This window comes from Dermacentor albipictus, chromosome 8 (assembly GCF_038994185.2).
Source record: "Dermacentor albipictus isolate Rhodes 1998 colony chromosome 8, USDA_Dalb.pri_finalv2, whole genome shotgun sequence".
Taxonomy (NCBI): Eukaryota; Metazoa; Arthropoda; class Arachnida; order Ixodida; family Ixodidae; genus Dermacentor; species Dermacentor albipictus.
Window position 1 is genome coordinate 95,810,145 of NC_091828.1, and position 19,769 is coordinate 95,829,913.

Genomic DNA, 19,769 nt, shown 5'->3' on the forward strand with positions numbered 1-19,769 from the left:
CCGGAAGATGTAGGCTTCAAGCGATGAGCAGTAGTCGAACAAGGAAAGCCGCTGGAGACACCGTGTGTGCTGCCATTTAGGTTGGGTAGTTTAGTTTGATGGTAAGCAATGCTGCGCTACAAGGGGGCCGATATGTCAAAAGAACGGCTGATATTCTTGTCTGATCGAGTGTAGTAGTGAACTCAACTAGCAATTATAGAAATAAGTTAGCTTTATGCACCCGACAAAGGAATTCCAGTTATGAGCCATTTTTGTTTAGCGACTAGAAGCAGACAGGACGAGCGCTATAGCGCTCGTTCTGTCTGCTTTTAGTCGAGCAATGAACAGAGTAACAGGAAGAGGCATCAAAAGAAGGGAAGCGTAAGGTAGAATGACGCACCCGAAACCCAAGAGTCTTTAGGAAGTGAAGTCGAACTTGCGGTAAAGGTCAAGCCACACCTTTTGCACCCTTCAGGAGTTTATCTTGTCCCGAAACAATAAACAGCCATCTGTCTTCCGCGCATTTCCTTTGTTGAACGCTGTCCAGCTGCTACGTCTTTGCCACAGACGGCATGCGCTGTATTACCATGACGCTGCAAAATAGCGAGCGCCTGGTCTTCAAGAGTGTCCCGTGCATTAGGGGCACGTTAAAGATCCCAAGCTGGTCAATATTCAACCGGTGTCCCTTACTACAGCGTGCCTCATAATTAAATCGTGGCTCTGGCACGCAAGACCCCAGAATTCTGTTAAGTTTCGAAAACTGAACTGAAAGGCAAGCCAGAACGGTGAAGAATATTATTAGCGGACAATTTGCGACAATTTGGGAATGATCCCACGTCTTCTCGTCGTGTCTTGAACATGTTTGTCGAATTCAACGGCGGGAACGGAACAGCTCCCCGCAAGACGCCAGCGGGACAACACTTTCAGCCTCGTTCGCAGAATTGCAAACTGGCACCAAGGCATGAACGAAAACAACCTCCTCAGGCCTATCAATGCCTTCGTACTATGCCACTTCACGTACACGATTTCTATGCACAACTGGCTCAGAGCGGAGCGAGACAAGCTCAACGCGCTCATCCGCAAAGTATTCAAGAGGGCTTTCTGGCTACCCATCAGGACCAATACCAAGGGCCTCCTCAAGCTGGGGGTGCATAACACCGCCGAGGAGATTCCCGAAGCCCAAGAACACGCGCAACTCACTCGCCGGACCACCACAGCGGCAGGTAACCGCATCCCCGAAGAGCTTTGTTACCACCCCGCGGGATTCCCGATGGTCAGTACCCCGATCCCTAGGTGCATTCGAGGCAAGATTGAAGTGAGCCCCAGTGCCCCGAAACGTCCATCCCGACCACAACGAGGGCAGACGCAAGGCCAGAGCAGCAGCCATCCTCAAAGAGATCAAGCAACAAGACGCCATGCAGAGCTGCTCTTTCTACTTTTGTCACTTGCAATGAAGCTAAAGGGCAAACGACGGGCGGCGTTGCAGAAGGCACGGGGTTATTTTTCTCTCGCTATCCGGCATGTGCTGTAACACATGACAGCTGTACTAAATCAGTCATCAAAATAAAGAAGTCTTTATTCATACCGAGAATTGCGTGTTTCAGGAGCACGATTTTTCGAGCGGGACTATTTTAGCCGTGGAGGCAATCGGCTGTCGCGCTTCGGTCATCTGGACGGGGTCTCCCGTTTTTTTCTAAAGTTGTATCCGACTACAGTCCCACATCGGGACCGGCAGGTCTAGCCCACCGGTCCGGTCCCATGCACACCGGATAGCCAGGATTTGCGGTACTAGAGCGGGGCTACGCAGAAGAGAGTCCCACTCCTCTTTGATGAACTTGGCGTATGTCGACCCGCACTCCCAGAGCATGTGCGCTAGAGTGGAGGTCTGCCCGCAGGACAGGCAGGTGTCGTCACGGTACACGTCAGGGTAAGCCTCGTGGAGAACGGACAAAAAAATTAAAATATGGGGTTTTACGTGCGAAAACCACTTTCAGATTATGAGGCACGCCGTAGTGGAGGACTCCGGAGATTTCGACCACCTGGGGTTCTTTAAGAACGTGCACCTAAATCTAAGTACACGAGTGTTTTCGCATTTCACCCCCATCGATATGCGGCCGCCGTGGCCGAGATTTGATCCCGCGACCTCGTGCTCAGCAGCCCAACACCACAGCCACTGAGCAACCACGGCGGGGAAGAACGTACAGAGACGGATATGTGCTGGTCTGTAGAAGTCGAAGCGAAACGGCCTGCGCCCTATTCAACTTTGGGTGAGAGGGCGGAAAGACCCTTCTAGACATGTAGAATTTGATAACCTCGTTGTGAGTAGCGGCAGCGTCCCTGGGGCCGTAGGGAGGAGGCGAGTCGGTGCTCTTTACAAAGGAAGCACGGTCGTTGAGGTCACGCGCAGGCTCGTGAGCAGACTCGTACAGGTTCGGGGGAGCACCCTCGACCGACGCTACGTGAGCGGGAAACCAGTGGATTGAATTATGCGTGAGAGCATATGGACTCGAACCGCTAAGAAGACGAGCAGCTTGTTTGGCGATGCAACTCATTTGAAAAGCCCTAACTGCCGTTTTGGAATCGCTATAGATCTCGGACCCACGACCGTCTAGCAGGGCGAGCGCGATGGCGGCTTGCTCGGCGACTCTGGAGTCTCAAGCGCGAATCGAGGTGTTATTGCAAATGTTGCCGCTGGAGTTGACCACAACGACGGCAATGGTCTTCCCATAGCTGTACTTGGCGAATAATATTGGCGAATAATATTTCTCGAACCGTTTCATTTGATTTACTTTCTTTGATTTACACATTCGGTATACGCCACTGGTGGCGTGCCCGTGCTAGGCCAACCCACAAATATCGGTGTATTCCACGTGACACAAAGTGCACTGAAGCCCTACATGTTGATTGACAAGTGTCGGAGTTTATCGCGAATACACTTGTAATTACACAATTGTCCGCATCGCCATCGGCTGCAAAGCATTTCAGCCACTTTACAGAAGCTTTGCTTCACCTGCCTTTCATTTATCATTTGCTCTCTCTCACAGGTATTCCAAATTGTGCTTGGGATATGCTTGAATATTATTATATTCAGGGTTACAGGCAACTTGTCTATGGTATTTTACTAAAGAGCCAGCCAGATTAGCTGCGTCTTAAACATGTCTCGAGTATTTTAAATGTTGCCTAAGGTAATGCTGTCACCCAGCTATTACAACTAAAACAGTTTACCGCCGACAGATTCGCAAAAAAAAAACCGTCTGCCTTTAGCGATGGCTGGTCCTCGGAGAGCGCGCGCGCAACCACGAACTTCGCCGTTCTCGCCTTAAGGGTCCCGTGTCATCACGTGCACTTATTTCTCGTCAATATTAGATACCGTACCTTAAGTAAAAAAAAATTTTCTAATGACTGATTTTATTTTCAGACATTTAATCACTGTTCATGACAAACGCGTTTTTAGGATGTAGAGTACTGAGCAAGCTTTCAAAATGTACTCCCTGACATCGTGTTCCAGGACGTTAAAACGAGCGATCGATCGCCTTTGCTCATTTGAATCGAACCTAAAACTCTTTACTTTGCCGTACAAAACAGTCGATCTGGCAGTGTTTCGTTGTTGCTTTACCTGGTTTCCCCAGTTCGTTGATATTCTCGGTCACTGAAGCTCAAGTAAAGAAGCTCCCTAGTGATCCTACGATTACTAAACTTCAATGCAGCAAGAAACATTCACGAGCGCTTGTCATGCGGCATTGCTTACTAGTTGCAGCCAGCATAAAATTGCGTTTTCGTACGACATTCCGTTGTTGTTGTTTTCCTGCACCTTTAATTTATCGAGCACTGACGACCGTGTAACGACAACGTAAGAAGACAACTTGGTTGTGCAAAAGGAGACGTAATACGTTTTTGTCAAAGTGATCTGATGGAATGATTGATAAAGTTTTGCCGAGCTGCGACAACGCCAACGAAGATGCGGCAACACGCATCTTCCTTCAGTGTTCATTGCAGTAGACATTCGCCTACCAAATGCATAAGCCTGGTGCATCGTGGCCAAACACACTCATGATCACAGTTCACTTGATCACTGCGAGCACCCACCATCCAAAGCTAGAGCGATGAGGGGTGCCGAAAGCGGAGAGCGAGCGTGCTTAATCTAAAGCGAACGCCGTGTGCAGCGACCTCTTTCACCAGAAGGAACTTTGTGGTGCCTCGCAAACTCGATAGGCCAAGGTCTTCCCGGTCCGTCCTCGCATGCTCGGCCTTCATCCTGGCACCCGCAGCAGATCACATGACCTCACATTTCTCCAAACACGACCGACGGGCCGCGTATGCACTCGCCCGCGCGGGATGCATCACGTGACCTAGCACGTTGGGCGTGCGGGAATAAGTCGGCAGCCTTCTGGCTCACCCTGGGATTTTCGCGCACGCATCCACAATGATCACATGACCTCTAAAACACGGCGCGTAGGTCGGCCGCTCTCGGCGGGCTGTGCCACACGGAACCCGCTTGCAGCCTTGTACTCGAGACCACCAGGTGGTGGTGGTGAAAGCGTGGCTCGAGTTTCTATATAATTGCTTAGTGCAGTAAAACGAAGTTGTGACACTGCGTATGAGCTGTCAGAGTCACGTCCTTTGAAGAAAAAAAAAGAAAAACATATAGTGAAGCTTGTATATGAATATATTGTATTGACTCTAGACCAATATGTTTAGCTTTCTGGAAGATCGTTTCTTTGTTTCATGTTTTGGTGGACGCTCCGTTTTGCTGCCCTCTCAGCATGTGCTGTCCAGCTGTAGGGCTTGCTATCTTCAGGAAATGAAGTAGTTGGAAGTGCGTGCCTCTCCGTGTGGCACATCAAACTGCGCCCGGTGCTGGATGTCCTTGTAGTTTCATATTTGATTATAAGACCAGATGGCTACGTACTGGAAGATAATAAGAAAAGAAGTCAGTACAATTTACTAGACATTAGATTAGGGTACCTCATCCACACTGTACAGGTAACCAATGCATACGTCTAGCTACCTGACGTGTATACTAGGCGGGAAATGTTTTTTTTTTCAGTTCTTTCAGCATAGCGGGTCACTTGATAAAAGAACATGCAACGAAAACGTGTAATGCTATTATCACCTACATATTTCCAAATATCCGAACAACGCGATTTACTTTAGTGTCGTTGCGTATTGTAAAGATGCCATAAGCCGCTCATTGTTGTGTCACGCGCTGTTGTCTCGCTAGGCTTCTGTCTTGGCGCTCGTTGGCCATACGTGGCCTTTGCGCCACTAAACAACACACATTAATTCATTTTACGCTAGGCTTGACGCAATGGGAGCTATATTTAGCCCCTCTCTCGGCAATCAGAGCGAGAGGAATTTTTTTCGTCGATCCGAGCAATAGTGATCGCGCTTGAGAGCTCATTGAGCCATTATAGGTATAATGCGGGAAACTCAAATCTGTGCTCATCAGGACTTATAAGATTCAAAACTTTATCCGCCGCGATGACTTCGTGGCGGTGTTGTTCTGCTAAGCACGAGGTCGCGGGATCGAATCCTCGCCGCGGCCGCCGCATTTTGACGAGGGCGAGATGCAGAAGCACCCGCGGCCCATGCATTGGGGGCACGTTAAAGATCTCCTGGTGGTGGAAATTATTCCGCAATGCCTCACAACGGCATGCCTGATAACAAAATCGTGATTTTGGCACATAACACCCCGGAGTTCAATTCATTGAAGATTTAAAAACTTCGTAATTTATTGCAGAGTATGGACAGGCGCTCGACTATGGCTGCACCGTGTTCTACATGTGCTGCTCAGATATGGCGTGAAGAGAATCGAGCAGCAGTACGGAGCCACGCCAATTCGCGCCTCCATCTTTGATCAAGGGCGCACTACGAATATAGAGTGAGCGCGATTACAAGGTTAGGCGGTGGGACCCCCACTAGCTATGTGATAAGTTTCACGTGTGAGCTTTGTAATGCGTCAGTAACTACGCAAATGTTGTTAAGTCGTTTTTTAACCCAGTGCCCATACACCCTCAGCAGCATGCCTAAGAATGTTCATGTACCCCACTGCGGCTGTGTACTAGACGCAGCCGACTCCGCTGTATTTTCAACCGTACAAATAAACCAATGAGCAATTTCTAGGAATTACGCAACACCAATAAGCTATCCCAGGTTTTTTTACTCATTGCGCATAATTTACTAAAAACACGCAATCTTATCAAGTCCCTCGGTACAGGAAAAGTTGTCGATCGCTTTTCCAGGCCTTTGATGCGTTAAAGGGCCCCACACCAGACCCCATGGCAAATTTCGATTATGCGCTGGAAGTTGTTGCGTGTCCTCTAGTGAGCGTTCTGCCGCAAACATTTTCCAAATCGGCACGTTAATAGACGAGATAGAAATATTTCAGTGCCGCGAACCCATGATTTTGGGAGGCGAGCTCCACTGCCAAGCGAGACACTCTGTCCACTCTCCCCACTCTCCCCATCTAGCCTCCGCAAGCGAAATCCATTCCCTGCGTTTTCCCATACCGGACTTCGAGGATCACGTGACGCATACGTCACGGGCCGCACTTTCATTTTTTTTTCTCCTCGCTTTCTTGCGGCTCGGCGTACCTCCGCTGACCGCATCCCGCGTGAGCTGTCGTGATTGTCTCGCTGCGCGCAGGGCACGAACTTGCGCGATGTGCACGAGGACACCCGACTGACCGTGTAAGTCAGAGCTACACGAATACTGAGGCAGACACAAGCGAATCACAGAGCGTGATCTCGCGCTTGAACGCAGTACAAAATGACATAAATTCAGTGTCTGCGCGAGCGATTGCACTACGTTGGGACAAGCAGACGAAACGGAAGTACATCTCTCTTGCAGCGGTGGGAAGCAAAAAAAAAGAGCATGCAGACATTCGGTTTGTGTGTTGCATTACGCCTCTAAGCTTTAATTAGTCTATTCAAGCTACGTATTACACAAATAACACATGTTGCCTAGAATAATTCTCGAAGTCACGTGTCACCGCGAGGGACGTCACAGCAAACGTGTGTGTAGGCGCCCTAGCACGTGTACGTAAGCCTCCTGCTTGGAACACGGCGGCCGCGAGGAGAAGAGAAAACGGCATTTGGTTTGAAAATTGAGGTGTTTCCGCGGCGCGTAACGATGTAATACTTCGCAGACATGATCGTTATGGCGTATTGTATGCTCTGCGCTTGACAGCTCAAGGTGGCCAGATCTAGTGAGGGACCCTTAAACATTCATGGACCACCTCACGAGCTTTCTGGGGGCTGTCTGTGTCTGTTTGTACGTTTCATTTTATGCGAAGCGTATTACGAGAGCTCAACCCAGCTCCTCAGGCGCGGCGGTGTCGCCTTCAATACCACGTGACACCGTGACGTCAGGACAGAGGAGAAACGGGGCTCCAACTCGCGCCGTCGCTCGCGGCGTCGCGGCGGTATATAAGCAGCTGCGCTTGCCTCTGCTAGAAACTCACGAGGTGAGATGCCTCCTGGAGACAGAGCTGCTCGTTGGGATGAGAAGCGAAGGTTGCGGCGTGCTACAGAGACTGTTTCTAGGTGGCTTTGCTACGGCGCAGCGACTACGCGCCCCGCATCGGACGCGGTGAGCGTCGAGCAACGCAGCGTTCGGCGCGACAACGAAATGTGCGCCTGAGCAAGCGCCGACGCCGACGACACCGGCTTTTCTGCGACACGAGCTCCTTAACGCTGTCGCGTTAAAATAAACGCTAGTATGCTTCGCATCCTGGGCTTAACCTTAGCTAAGCCACAGCCATTTTTATTCAAAAATACCTTACAGGCCTTAAAGTGAGGCATCTATGTGTCCATGTATGTTTCTATGTTTGTATCTAACCATTTTCCCGCTTATTTGGGTCGCTGATAGTCAAAGGTCGCGGCGGTAACGCATCAAGCTGCTGTGTCGAGGGACCAAGGTTCGCATGCAACCGTCAGGTCAGCTCGAGCCAGTGAGTATGTCGCAATGCGTACAATCGTGCCACTCTTTAACGAACCCCTTTCACACCGACATGGATCAGTGAGGACGTGGGACTCGGTAGCGTGTCGCTGTTCGCACTGGGTGTGTGTCACTCAGTCTGCGCCACTCTGCAGTGAACCTCTTTGATGCCAACTTCATGTGCCGGCAGGTGTGTACCGCTATTCAGTGAACGTCATTGGTGGGGCCTAGTTGAGTAACTAGGCGTGCGCCACTGACACTGTGCCGCTACGCAATGAGGAAAAAGATCCCCTAAATTTATGCGATCCCCAGTGGAAACAAGCCCACGCGACACGGGTTCCTCAAGCACAGCAACAACACTACGCATGAAAAGGCTGCGTCCGAAATGCGCTGGGAACATGTCGCTCTTCAACGAACGCATTTCACGCCAATGCTTTGGCGAGCGGCGCCATGAACGCACTGGGTGTAGCTGCTCTTCAATGAAACCTATCACCAACTCGGCTCACTCAGTGTGCGACTTGCGCGGGAGCAATCCTCAGCGTTTATAGGAAACGGCGCGCCGCGCTTATCGTTTTCGGACGCTACGCGCGGTCTTCCCAGCAGTGTCACTAGATGGCTCAGCACGCCCAGCAAGAAGCGCGAGAGAGAAGCCTGGTTGCCGCATGACGCGCGTCTCAGCGTACGCAATCGCAGGCGCATCGTATATTCCGGAGGTCACGTGCAGGCTAAGCGTAGGCGGCGCTAGCTTTTTTTAGGGAAGCTCGAAAGAGGTCTCCCGTGGTGGTACGCGCCTCGTACATAACTCGTTGCTACGGTGGCACTTCGCTGTGTCGCTAGATTGATTTCATGCTAAAGCATTACCATCAGCAGTCGTCGTGAGATGTGTACGGCCAGAAATTTTCACAGCGCATCTCCTAGGCAGCCGTTCCTGAAGTGAGCGTCGGCCCGGTGTAACCGGGCGAACGAGCACAGCGAAAGATGAGAACGAGCACAGCGAGATGAGAGCGAGCTGAGAGACAGCTTATCGTGGAGCTTCGACGCCTAACTGATAAATGCAACTTCGGGACCATGTTGGACCGTCTGCCGCGAGACAGGATCGTGTGCGGAATTCGTAGCAGTGACATGCAGAAGGCACTGCTTTCTCACCCGAAACTGACATTGCAGGAGGCAGAAAATATAGTGCTTGCAGCAGAGGCTGCACGACAGGCTCTTCAGCTTATGAAGCAGACGGAACCGAAAGAAGAGCCCGAGCTGCGCAGACTAGCGGGCGATCGATGGCAGCGACAGGCAGGAAAAGCTTGCAGTCACGCGAGTGGATCGTCTAAAGGTTGTCATCGGTATGGAAGCCGTGAGCACGGTGAGGCGACTTGTGCATTTAAACACGCCAAATGTTTCAACTGTACGGAAACGGGGCACCTAGCTACAGCGTGTCGATCTAAAGGACATAGACCGCAGCAGAGCTTGGCGCTGAGCAACGGCTTAATGGAAAATGCCGAAGCCGAGCTCTCCGCACAGTTGTATACACTAAAGCCGTGACCAACCGCAGACAACGGAATTGTCAGCCCGGTACGACGCAGTTTTTGCTGGGGTGGAGCCGACATCGTGATGGAAATTGGCACCGGCTCACCCGTGTGCGTGGTGTCCTGGGACGTCTACTGCCAACATCGCACAAGCTGGCTCTGCTTTGAAAAATCCAGCTTGAAGTTGTCATGCTACTTGGGTCCGTTGCCTATAGCCGGGAAGCTAACGCTCCCAGTTTCATACTTCGGCACGACTGTTACGGCGTCACTGACCATTCTTCGCGTCTCTGGACCGAGCCTGTGCGGCCGTGATCTCATTCAGGCACTGAACAACGAAGGGGCTGCGGTTTTGAGCGTGTCCAGCATTAAGGAGCAAGGGCTAAACATGCGAGCGATCCTGTGTGAGTACGAGGACGTGTTTGCACCTGAACTGGGTATGTTCAAGGTTCATCTCTATGTCCCGCTCATCTATACATGAAGGAGGATGCGGTTCCAAAGCCAGGCCACTTCCATATGCAATGCGAGAAAAGGTTTTTAACGAGCTGGACAGGCTTGTTAAATCCGGAGCACTGTCCCCGGTGGCTCGCTCGGAGTGGGCGACGCCGATAGTTCTGGTAATTAAGAAAGCCGGAACAGTTCGATTGTGGGACGATTACAAGCTAACGGTAAATGCCAGCTGTGTGACGGAGCAGTACCCACTCCCGGTAATCAAAGACCTTTTTGCTGCACTGCACGAGGGTGACGTTTACAGCACATTGGACCTTCGAGACGCTTACAGCCAGGTTCCCCTGGATGAGCAGTCAAAGAAGCTGACGGTCATTAACACACATCGGCGATCATTCTACTTTAATCGCCTGCCATTTGGTGTGTCTTCTGCCCCAGCTATCTCTCAGCGAATAGTGTACAACGTCATGAATGGTTTGCCGGGAGTCCAGGCGTACTTGGACGACGTTCAGGTTGCCGAGAAGGGGAATGACGGCGGAAAGAACCTCAAGGCAGTTCCCCAGCGCTTTCGAGAGTATGGCGTCATGCTAAGGAAGGACAAGTGCACATTGAGGATGCCTGAGGTTTCATATCTTGGCCACAAGATCAGTACTGGAGGGCTGCAACCTCTGGAGAAGAACATGGACGCTATCATGAAGGCGCCAACACCCAAGAACGTGAGCTAACTGCGTTCCTACTTGTCTTCTCACGTATTACAGCAAGTTCCTTCCCAATATGGCCTGTCTGGTATCCCCGCTCTACGATTTGCTAACCAAAGAACGTCGCTGGAATTGGGGCTGTCAACAACGGGAAGCGTTTCAGAAGTCAAAAAAGGCTTTGTGCAATGCCAAATTGCTCGCTCACTTCAATCCCTCACTGCCGCTGCGCTTGGAGTGCGATGCGTCACCGAACAGAATCGGAGCGCTACTGTGCCATCGCATTGACAACGTTGACAAGCCTATAGGTTTCCGCCCTCGAAGACTTGTCAAAGCGGAAAGGAATTATTCCCAACTGGAGCGTGAAGCGTCGGCCCTAGTGTTCGGGGTACCAAACTTTCGGGGCTACCTACTGGGAAGAAGATTCACCTTGATCACAGATCACAAGCCACTGGTGGGTCTATTTCGCGAAGATCGTCACACGCCCATCATGGCTGGCGCAAGAATTCAGCATTGGTCCTTGCTGCTGGGAGCATACCAGTACAAGATAGAGTACAAACCTGGCTCGGACAACGTGAATGCAGACGCACTCAGTCGGCTTCCTCTAGAAACCACCGAGGACACATCAGAGGAGCTACACGAGTACGTGCACTCGCTGCAGCAGCTGGATGACACGCCCGTTTCGTCGCAAGCAATGAGACAGTTGACCGAGAAAGATCAAGTACTTGGAAATGTCAAGTCCTACGTGCTTGATGGTTGCTTAAAGGAGCGCAAAGCACCCGATCCGCGGTTGCGCCCATACTTCGCACGAAAGAATGAGCCAGCCATTTACAAAGGTCACAGAGTCGTTATTCCCGAGGCTTCTCGTGGTGACATGCTGCAATTCCTGCACGACATGCACCAGGGAATGTCTGCAGTGAAGTCATTGGCCCGTACTGTCGTGTGGTGCCCGACATCGACGGAGCTATTGAAGAAATCAGTAGGAATGGTGCTGCATGCATACAAGCAAGCGCAATGCCGCCAGGCGAAAATACCAGTAAGCTGGCCACTAACGCACGATAATTGGTCACGTGTCCATTCGGATTATGTTGGTCCAGCAAATAACACCATGATCCTAGTGGCCATAGATTCACATTCGAAATGGATCGAAGCAATTTCAGTGCGTCATTCCACAGCACAATCGACAGTTACATCCTTGCGTGAAATCTTCAGCAGGCTGGGCGTACCAAGAAACATTGTGACAGACAACAGAACTCAGTTCACGTCAAAGACTTTCACGAAGTTTCTGACAGGAAATAACATAAAGCACTTTCCTATGGCACTATATCACCGCCAATCGAGCGGGCTTGCTGAACGCGCATTGCGGACGCTGAAAGATGGCCTCAAGAAGGTTAGGTCAGGTGACTTGTCTGAGCGATTGGCTAAACTGCTCTTTAGCTACCGTAGAACGCTCCTGGATGATGGACCATCACTGTCTCAACGACGTTTGGGATACCAGATCCCTTCTTGGTTGGACACATGCCTTCCACCACCCATAACCTTTCCTATCTGTTCACAGGCAGATCAAGAAAGCAAGCTAAATCCGGGCACTCCTGTTTGGGCTCGCAACATCGGAGGGAGAGAAAGGTGGCTGCCAGCCACAGTGAAAGAAGCAAGGGAATCCCGAATGATCACCGTCGAAATGGCAGAAGGGGAGCTTCAGCGTCACATGGATCAAGTCCGTCCTCGATACAGTCCTGTGCCGGCACAACCTTCGCAAAATCAACCAGCTGATGTACCGACGCTACCAGAAGAGGCTGAACCAGCTGCGCTTTGTAAATCGACCCGTATACGAAAATCCCTACAGCGGTACTCACCTTAAGTAGGGAAGAGTGCTGCAAAGTGAAAACGACAGCGAAGACAGAGAAAGCCGCGTTCGCCTTGGTGCGAGACCAACGTCATCGCACGTGCCGGAGCGGCTTGAGAACGTCTGAACAAAGGACTGTCACTGAATAAACGGGCGCAGTGTTTCCGTTCTTGTGTGGGCATCATTATGCTCCTGGCCGTGCGGCCGGATGCCGTTCCCGTACGGTAGCAGTGTAACAGTTGAGTTATAACACTTCCTTTTGTGTGCGTTTACAATTGTGACAAATTACATGTCTTTCTGTTACCAGGAGCCAGCAAGGAGCATCATTATCATCATCATCATCATCTAGAATGTGATTAGCATTCCTTGCCTGCTTTAGCGGTTTTGAGTGTCTGTCTGTCTGTCTGTCTGTCTGTCTGTCTGTCTGTCTGTCTGTCTGTCTGTCTGTCTGTCTGTCTGTCTGTCTGTCTGTATGTCTGTCTGTCTGTCTGTCTGTCTGTCCGTCTGTCCGTCTGTCCGTCTGTCCGTCCGTCCGTCCGTCCGTCCGTCCGTCCGTCCGTCCGTCCGTCCGTCCGTCCGTCTGTCCGTCCGTCCGTCCGTCCGTCCGTCCGTCTGTCTGTCTGTCTGTCTGTCTGTCTGCCTCTCTGTCTGTCTGTCTGTCTGTCTGTCTGTCTGTCTGTGCTTCCACGCTAACACAGTGACCTCGTTGCCTACTAGCTTGAACCACTAGGAATGTGCACATGGACCTTATGCCTTCATGGTCATCTCATCGTCGACATTGCAGCTTCGTGATCTGACTCTCGTCATGCCAGCGTCTTCAGGCCTTGTACGACTACTCAGTGGCATAAGTTGTTAAATAGTTTAAGCCACTAATTATGTGACGACAACTGCGGTTACTAATGGTCCTTATGCCATCGTGGTCATTGAATCGTCACCAGAGAGTCGCCAATCATTCATTATTACATCATATGGTCACCCCCCCCCCACTTGGGACTCCTTCGCGGTAGTTCAAATGTCGTTCAAACTTTAATTTCGTCTTCCGACTGTCGTCATGTTGTCTGTGTCTTACCACCACCTTCACGCAGCCTTGCTGATACAGTCATCGTCATACTAATTCCGTCATACCCTCGCCGTCATCCTATTGTTTTATGCGACCGCCATGCCATTGTCGTAAAGCATTCGTTGTGTAACCGTCGTTGTGACAGCGCCACGGTCATTCCATCGGCATCATTCTAAATATCTTTTCAACACTCGTCAAGCCATCGTCGTCGTACAGTCATCTTCACACTATTGTCGTCATTGTGTCGTCGTCACACTCGTTTTACCACCGTCGTCACTTAAGTAACGCCATGCCACTCTGGTCAAGCCTTCATCATCCTACCATCTTCGTCAATCCATCTATACGATTCTTTTTCATTCAATCGTTATCATTCTGCAGTCATTCAGTCATAATTGTGCACCGTTGTCATGTCATCGGCACCTTGTGTCATCGTTAGACAGTCGCCATCACTCATGCGCTGGCATGCCGTTATCGTTAAGCCTTGTTGGTCATAACAACCTCGCCATTCCAGCTTCGTCATTCGGCTGTCATCACACCATCGTTGTCACGCTATCATTGTCGTACACTCGTTGTCATCCCATTATCGTCATGTCCTCGCCACGCTGTCGTCATTACACCATCGTCATAATTTATTAGTAATATTACTGTCGTCAAGCCGTCGTTACGTGTCATGCCGCATTTACCATTACATGAACGTCGTCCCTTGTTCATCATTCCGTCGTCATAATTGCGTCGGCGCCATACAGTCCTCGTCATGCCACGATGCTCATGGGCATCCTTTGCAAATGAGCGCAATAGGGCAAAGGCTGACAAGAGCGGAGCATGTCGCGTATATCCAAAGCCTTTGGGGTTAAATCGTAATTGTTCCGGCATTCTTACAGTGCCATCATCACTTTGTCCTCGTCTGTCCTGCCGTGGATCCATCACCATTGTTCCACCGTGGTCACTTAGTAGTCTGCGTAGAAACGGTAATATTAAATTTCAATTACTCATTCGTCGTCATTCCTTCATAGCATGTCATCCTTACAACGCTGCAATCGTGCAATATTCTGCATGCCGTCATCTTCACGCAGCTGTTGTCATTCCATAGTCTGAATGGCATTGTTCTCATTCCGCCGTCTTCAGCGTGCTTCATCACTGATTCACTAAGCGTCATTAGGTCGTCTTCATTAAAATGTCATTCTATTGTCCCGTCACTTCTGTTACTACATCGTTGCCATGCCTACGTCACATGCTGCTCTGGCAACTCTGCCGTCCTTGTGCAGCGATTGCCAGACAGGCGTGGTTACATTACGATCACTCCGAGTTCGTTATAGCGTTGCCATCCCATTGCCATCAATACGTACAAACCATTACCCCAGGCAAGTAAAGAAATCAGCAAAAGAGAGGCATGCAAGGAGTTAGCAATGCAAGTCATCCCTGTAGTGGGCGCGCACATCTAATGTGCACCAGTGTTGCCTTTAAATGGCGGCTGCGTCTGCATCTAAAGAATTGCGTTACTACGCTTGTCTCGCCATGCTACGTTTCGCTTAACATCGCATTGCCCTTGCACTAGTATACTCTTTTATGTGCGTAAAATAGCGCTTCATATGCATAATGCTATGAAAGTACTTCAGTTATTAGCTTTCAGTTGACATCATCGTCATCACCAGCATGTTTTATGTCCATTGCAAGACGAACGCCTCTCCCTGCGATCTCCAGTTACCTCTGTCCTGTGTCAACCAATTCCAAATAGCGCCCGCGAATTTCCTAATTTCATCGCACGACCTAGTCTTCTACCGCCCTCGACGGCGTTTCCGTTCTCTTGGTACCCATTCTCGAATCCTAATGGTCCAACGGTTATCTAACTGGTGCACTACATGACCTGCCCAGCTTGATTTTTTTCTCTTAATGTCACTTATAATACCGGCTATAACCGTTTCCTCTCTGATCTAAACCGCTCTATTTCTGTCTCTTAAGGTTATGCCTAGCAAACTTCGTTCCATTGCGCTTTGCCCGGTCTTTAACTTCTCAAGCTTCTTTGTCAGTCTCCAAGTCTCTGCCCTATATGTCTGCACTGGAAAAATGCACTGATTGTACACCTTCCTTTTCAATGATAATGGTAAGCTTCAAGTCAGTAGTTGACAATGTCTAACGTATGCGGTCCAATCCATTTTTATGCTTCTATGCATTTCTTTTATCATGATCAGGGTTCCCTGTGATTACTTGACCTAGGTAAACGTACTCCTTCACAGACTCTAGAGGCTGACCGGCGATATTGAACGGTTGCTCCCTTGCCCAGCTATTCATCATTATCTTTGTCTTCTGCATATCAATCTTGAACCCCCCTCTTACACTCTCTCTGTTAAGGTCCTCAATCATTCATTGTAACACGTCTGCATTGTTGCTGAATAGAGGAATGTCATCGGTAAACCAAAGGTTGCCGGTTGCCGATGACAGTTTAATAGCTTGTATACTTCTGCCTAGCACGCAATGAATAGCGTTGGAGAGATTATGTCTCCCTGTCTGACCCATTTATTTATTTATTTATTTATTTATTTATTTATTTATTTATTTATTTATTTATTTATTTATTTATTTATTTATTTATTTATTTATTTATTTATTACATGCTGCAGACCCTTGGGTTTCTTCCTGCTTTTCTTGCGTAGAACTAAGGTAGCTGTGTTACCTCTGTAGATATTTTCTATGGTATTTACGTAAGCGGTGTGTACTCCTTGATTACGTAATGCCTCTATGACTGTTGGTGTCTCTGCTGAATCAAATGCCTTTTCTTAATCTATGAAAGCCATATAGAAAGGCCTATTGTACTCTTCGGATTTCTCGATAACCTGATTAGTGACATGAATGTGATCCATCGTCAAACATCCTAGGTTTGCATAACATTTACTTTATGGTCCGCACAAACATCCTTGAAGTCTTGACTTAACACCGATGTTCACATAAACGTGGCACGAGAAGAATTACTTGTTTTTCAAGGATAACGGCTTTCTTTAGATGTTTTGTTAAGTACGTACTGCAGCCCGAATACCAAGCAGGGAATGCAAGAAAAAAAGAATTTAGTGAACGAAACTGAACAAAAACACAGAAGCATATAGCGACCATTACCACTCAAACATAGACTAGCGAACATGATTAAAAATATCTTGGGAACAAATATTACACAACGCTGTAAAATTACTTTTATGCGCACAAAGAAAAAGCCATCACAAGTTAGCTCATGATTTGTTAAAATATAGAAAAGAGTAAAGCGTTGTCAACAGTGATGTTTATTACCCATAATAATGCATGTGACTTTCGAAGTCAGGAAGGCCACGTTCTAAAAAAATACTTGGAGGAATGCGTTCCGTTCGCTGATGGCTCGCGGAAAAGATATTACTGTTGACTCTCTATCTTACGCTTCACTGCTGTATTTAAGGCAGATGCAATCAGAGTGGTTCCGAACTGACAAGCACAATGTATTTTTGTTGTTAAATGTGCTTTCAAACTTCAAGCACAAACGAGAAGAAACGATAAAAGAGTTACTCTTTGGATTATACTTGGAAGACCGCGATACTCACCGTTTCAAAGTTGAGGACTTCTATATTTTGCATTGCGAGTCCTAAGCATTGGTTCAGCACCTGTATTTTGGTTAAGACATGGTACTCTTTGTTGGTGCTGATGACGGTGGCCTTCTCTCCCACAGACACATGAAACGTTACAAAGTCGCTGGTGCCTCTGTAGATAGCGAAGTCTGCCATGTCACAATCGCTAGTAAGCTGTCTTGTGACTCCTAGGGCAATGCTGCACACAATGAAAAGGTGTTAAAATGTTAGAGAGATCGAGTCGAGAGAGAGCAGGAAAGGTTTTTCTGTGGCTACACGGATGTGCACCTGCAAAAGAGGAGCACCAGGACTGAAACATACACTCCCATTTGCCACTAATGCCTACAACCTGTCACTGAAGCAAGTTGATTTTACAATTTATATCAAAGCCTGCGTGGCACTCACACTGCGCAAAGGATCTCAATGGCACATTTTATTAGCGCTGCGAAAAAACTGCGCAATTAAAACACCGCACGGAAGGAGAACGCAGCATACCGCTTGATTTGTGCGGCAGTTTGCTTGCGGTGGATGTTGGCGGTGTTCTCCTGCAGATTTCCATCAGGTAGAAGAACTACCGCGCATATGGGAGGCAAACGAGGGCTACGGCTGGGGTCCCTGCTGGCAAAAATAGGCACAAACGGGAAGCCGACATGGGCCAATCACCTGCCTCTTGTGTCCCGGTCGTACCCATGCCACCTTTCCTCCATGCGGAGTAGCAAGTCAGCCGCATGTCCTTCAGGTCACAGAGTTCCCTACAACAATTACTAGAGGGAACTCTGGCGCTGCAGTCGTTGCACCACCATGGGAATTATGGGAAGTACATGGATTTGTCTGTTCTTCGTGCTTGTGGATTCAGACGTTCTTGTGGCTTTGTATACTACGCTACATCAATCTCATTGTCGTAAATTTCAGCGCAGTCTATGCTCTTCGAAGTGCAGAAGACGCCGGGAACACAAACAATTGCTATTAATTGCAACGACTGAGCTTGTCCCGGTGGCCGAATCCAAACGCGCCAAGCGTCTCACGGCACTGGCATGCCCGCGATAAATTCACAAGGGCGTTTCATTCGGTCGTCGATACATGCGTCCGTGGCTCAATGGTTTCAATATCAGGCTTCTGTGTTAGATTTCCTGTGTTCATATCCTGTCGTAGGACAATTTAATTATGTTTATTTATTATTTATTACGCCATACACCACTCAGAACGACGAGTTTACAAAGTCACAAAGCCGTTTGAATACAAAAGGACAACGTTTAGGCAAATCCACATAATTCCAATAATTCCCATGCCGGTACAAACGCTGCCATTGCAGCTCCCGCAGACACTAGCGCCCGAGTTCCCTCTGGCGCTAGTGACTTTTAACGCGACAGCGTTAAGGAGCTCGTGTCGCAGAAAAGCCGGTGTCGTCGGCGTCGGTGTCGGCGTCCGCGGCGTTGGCCGTGAGCGATAAATCCCAGCAGGCACTTCTTGAATAAAAAACAATTTGCAAGATGGGCTGGTGGGAATCGAACCAGGGTCTGCGAAGTGTGAGACGGAGACGCTACCACTGAGCCACGAGTCCGATGCTTCAAAGCGGTACAAAAGCGTCTCTAGTGAATGTGGTGTTGCCTTAGAAACGAGCTGTTTCTGCTCAGGCATGCGTCGCTTGCTCAGGCGCACATTTCGTTGCCGCGCCGAACGCGGCGCTGCTCAACGCTCACCGCGTCCGATGCGGGACGCGTAGTCGCTGAGCCGTAGCCCACTGTCTTACACACCTTGGCGGGTCGACAGGAACGCTGTCGCGTTCCACTCTTGAAGGCGAAGCTTAAGCGTCTTCCAATTTTTGTAGAGAACTGTATGCTTCAGGCTCACCTCCCACACTATTTCATTAATGAAATATTCCTCCTTCTCTCTAGATATGGTACTGTTGTGTGCGCTAATGTTACCAGGATGTCGTGCCGCTTAAAAGGCAGGGCACCGACGGAGGCGTTGGCTGTACGATTTATGCCAGCAACCATTATCGCTTGCGCTGCCTTAACGGTTGCCCTTTCGCCTTTCAAACGGCAGCACACCCAGCTAAATCCTATGGTCGTTTGTACGCGAAACGCTTATCTTAGCTCGACGCATATCTTCATATTCCAGTAGAATATGCCCCATCGTTTCCATAGCTTTACCGCAGCAAGCACATGCTGCTTCCTTGATGTACCTCGCTTTATAACTACGCATTCTAAGCATCCCGATCTCGCTGCGCAATCTGAAGAGCTTCCCTTTGAGCTATAAATTCTCTTTCCTGATTTCGTTTTTGTCTCTTAGGTATTTGCTCATAGCCGGTTTCCTTTCTATTACCACCTCCAAGCATATTCTCTCAGCCTCTTTGACTATCCGTTTGGCGTTCTTTGTTGCCGTGTTGCTTACTAAGCAGGTGACGTACTTGCTCGTAAGCTTCATTGTTCTTTTCCTCTACTGTCAGACAATATTTTTCCTGCACTTTCGCAGCCCGCAGCTCATTTTCTTTCTTTCAAATTCCTCTGTCGTTCTTCGAAATCAGCTGCAACCTGCACAGCTTCATTTGTACTCTTTCCGTGAGCGCCCAACGTGAGGCGACCCACTAACCTTGAGTTGCCATCGAGTCCTGAGTTTACCCCTGACTTCAAGCAAAGAACAGCAATCCCAAGTGTGAGTCCTCGAACCATTACACCTTTCCACATACACCGGAGTACCTAG

The 19,769-nt window shown here is 49.2% G+C and overlaps 1 protein-coding gene across 3 annotated transcripts in view; it reads right to left on the minus strand.

The window, feature by feature from the left end:
* Positions 1–4,633: 4,633 nt before the first annotated feature.
* Positions 4,634–19,769, minus strand: part of LOC135912866 (uncharacterized) — a 59,224-nt gene continuing 44,088 nt past the window's right edge. For all 3 annotated transcript variants that reach the window (XR_010567805.1, XR_010567807.1, XM_065445439.1), the window contains 2 exons: positions 17,043–17,265; positions 4,634–4,887 (listed from right to left, as the gene is read on the minus strand). Coding sequence is in view for 1 of the 3 variants with exons in the window: in XM_065445439.1 (XP_065301511.1) it covers positions 4,855–4,887; positions 17,043–17,265 (256 nt within the window). In the remaining 2 variants the exon portion in view is untranslated. The remainder of the gene's footprint in view (positions 4,888–17,042; positions 17,266–19,769) is intronic.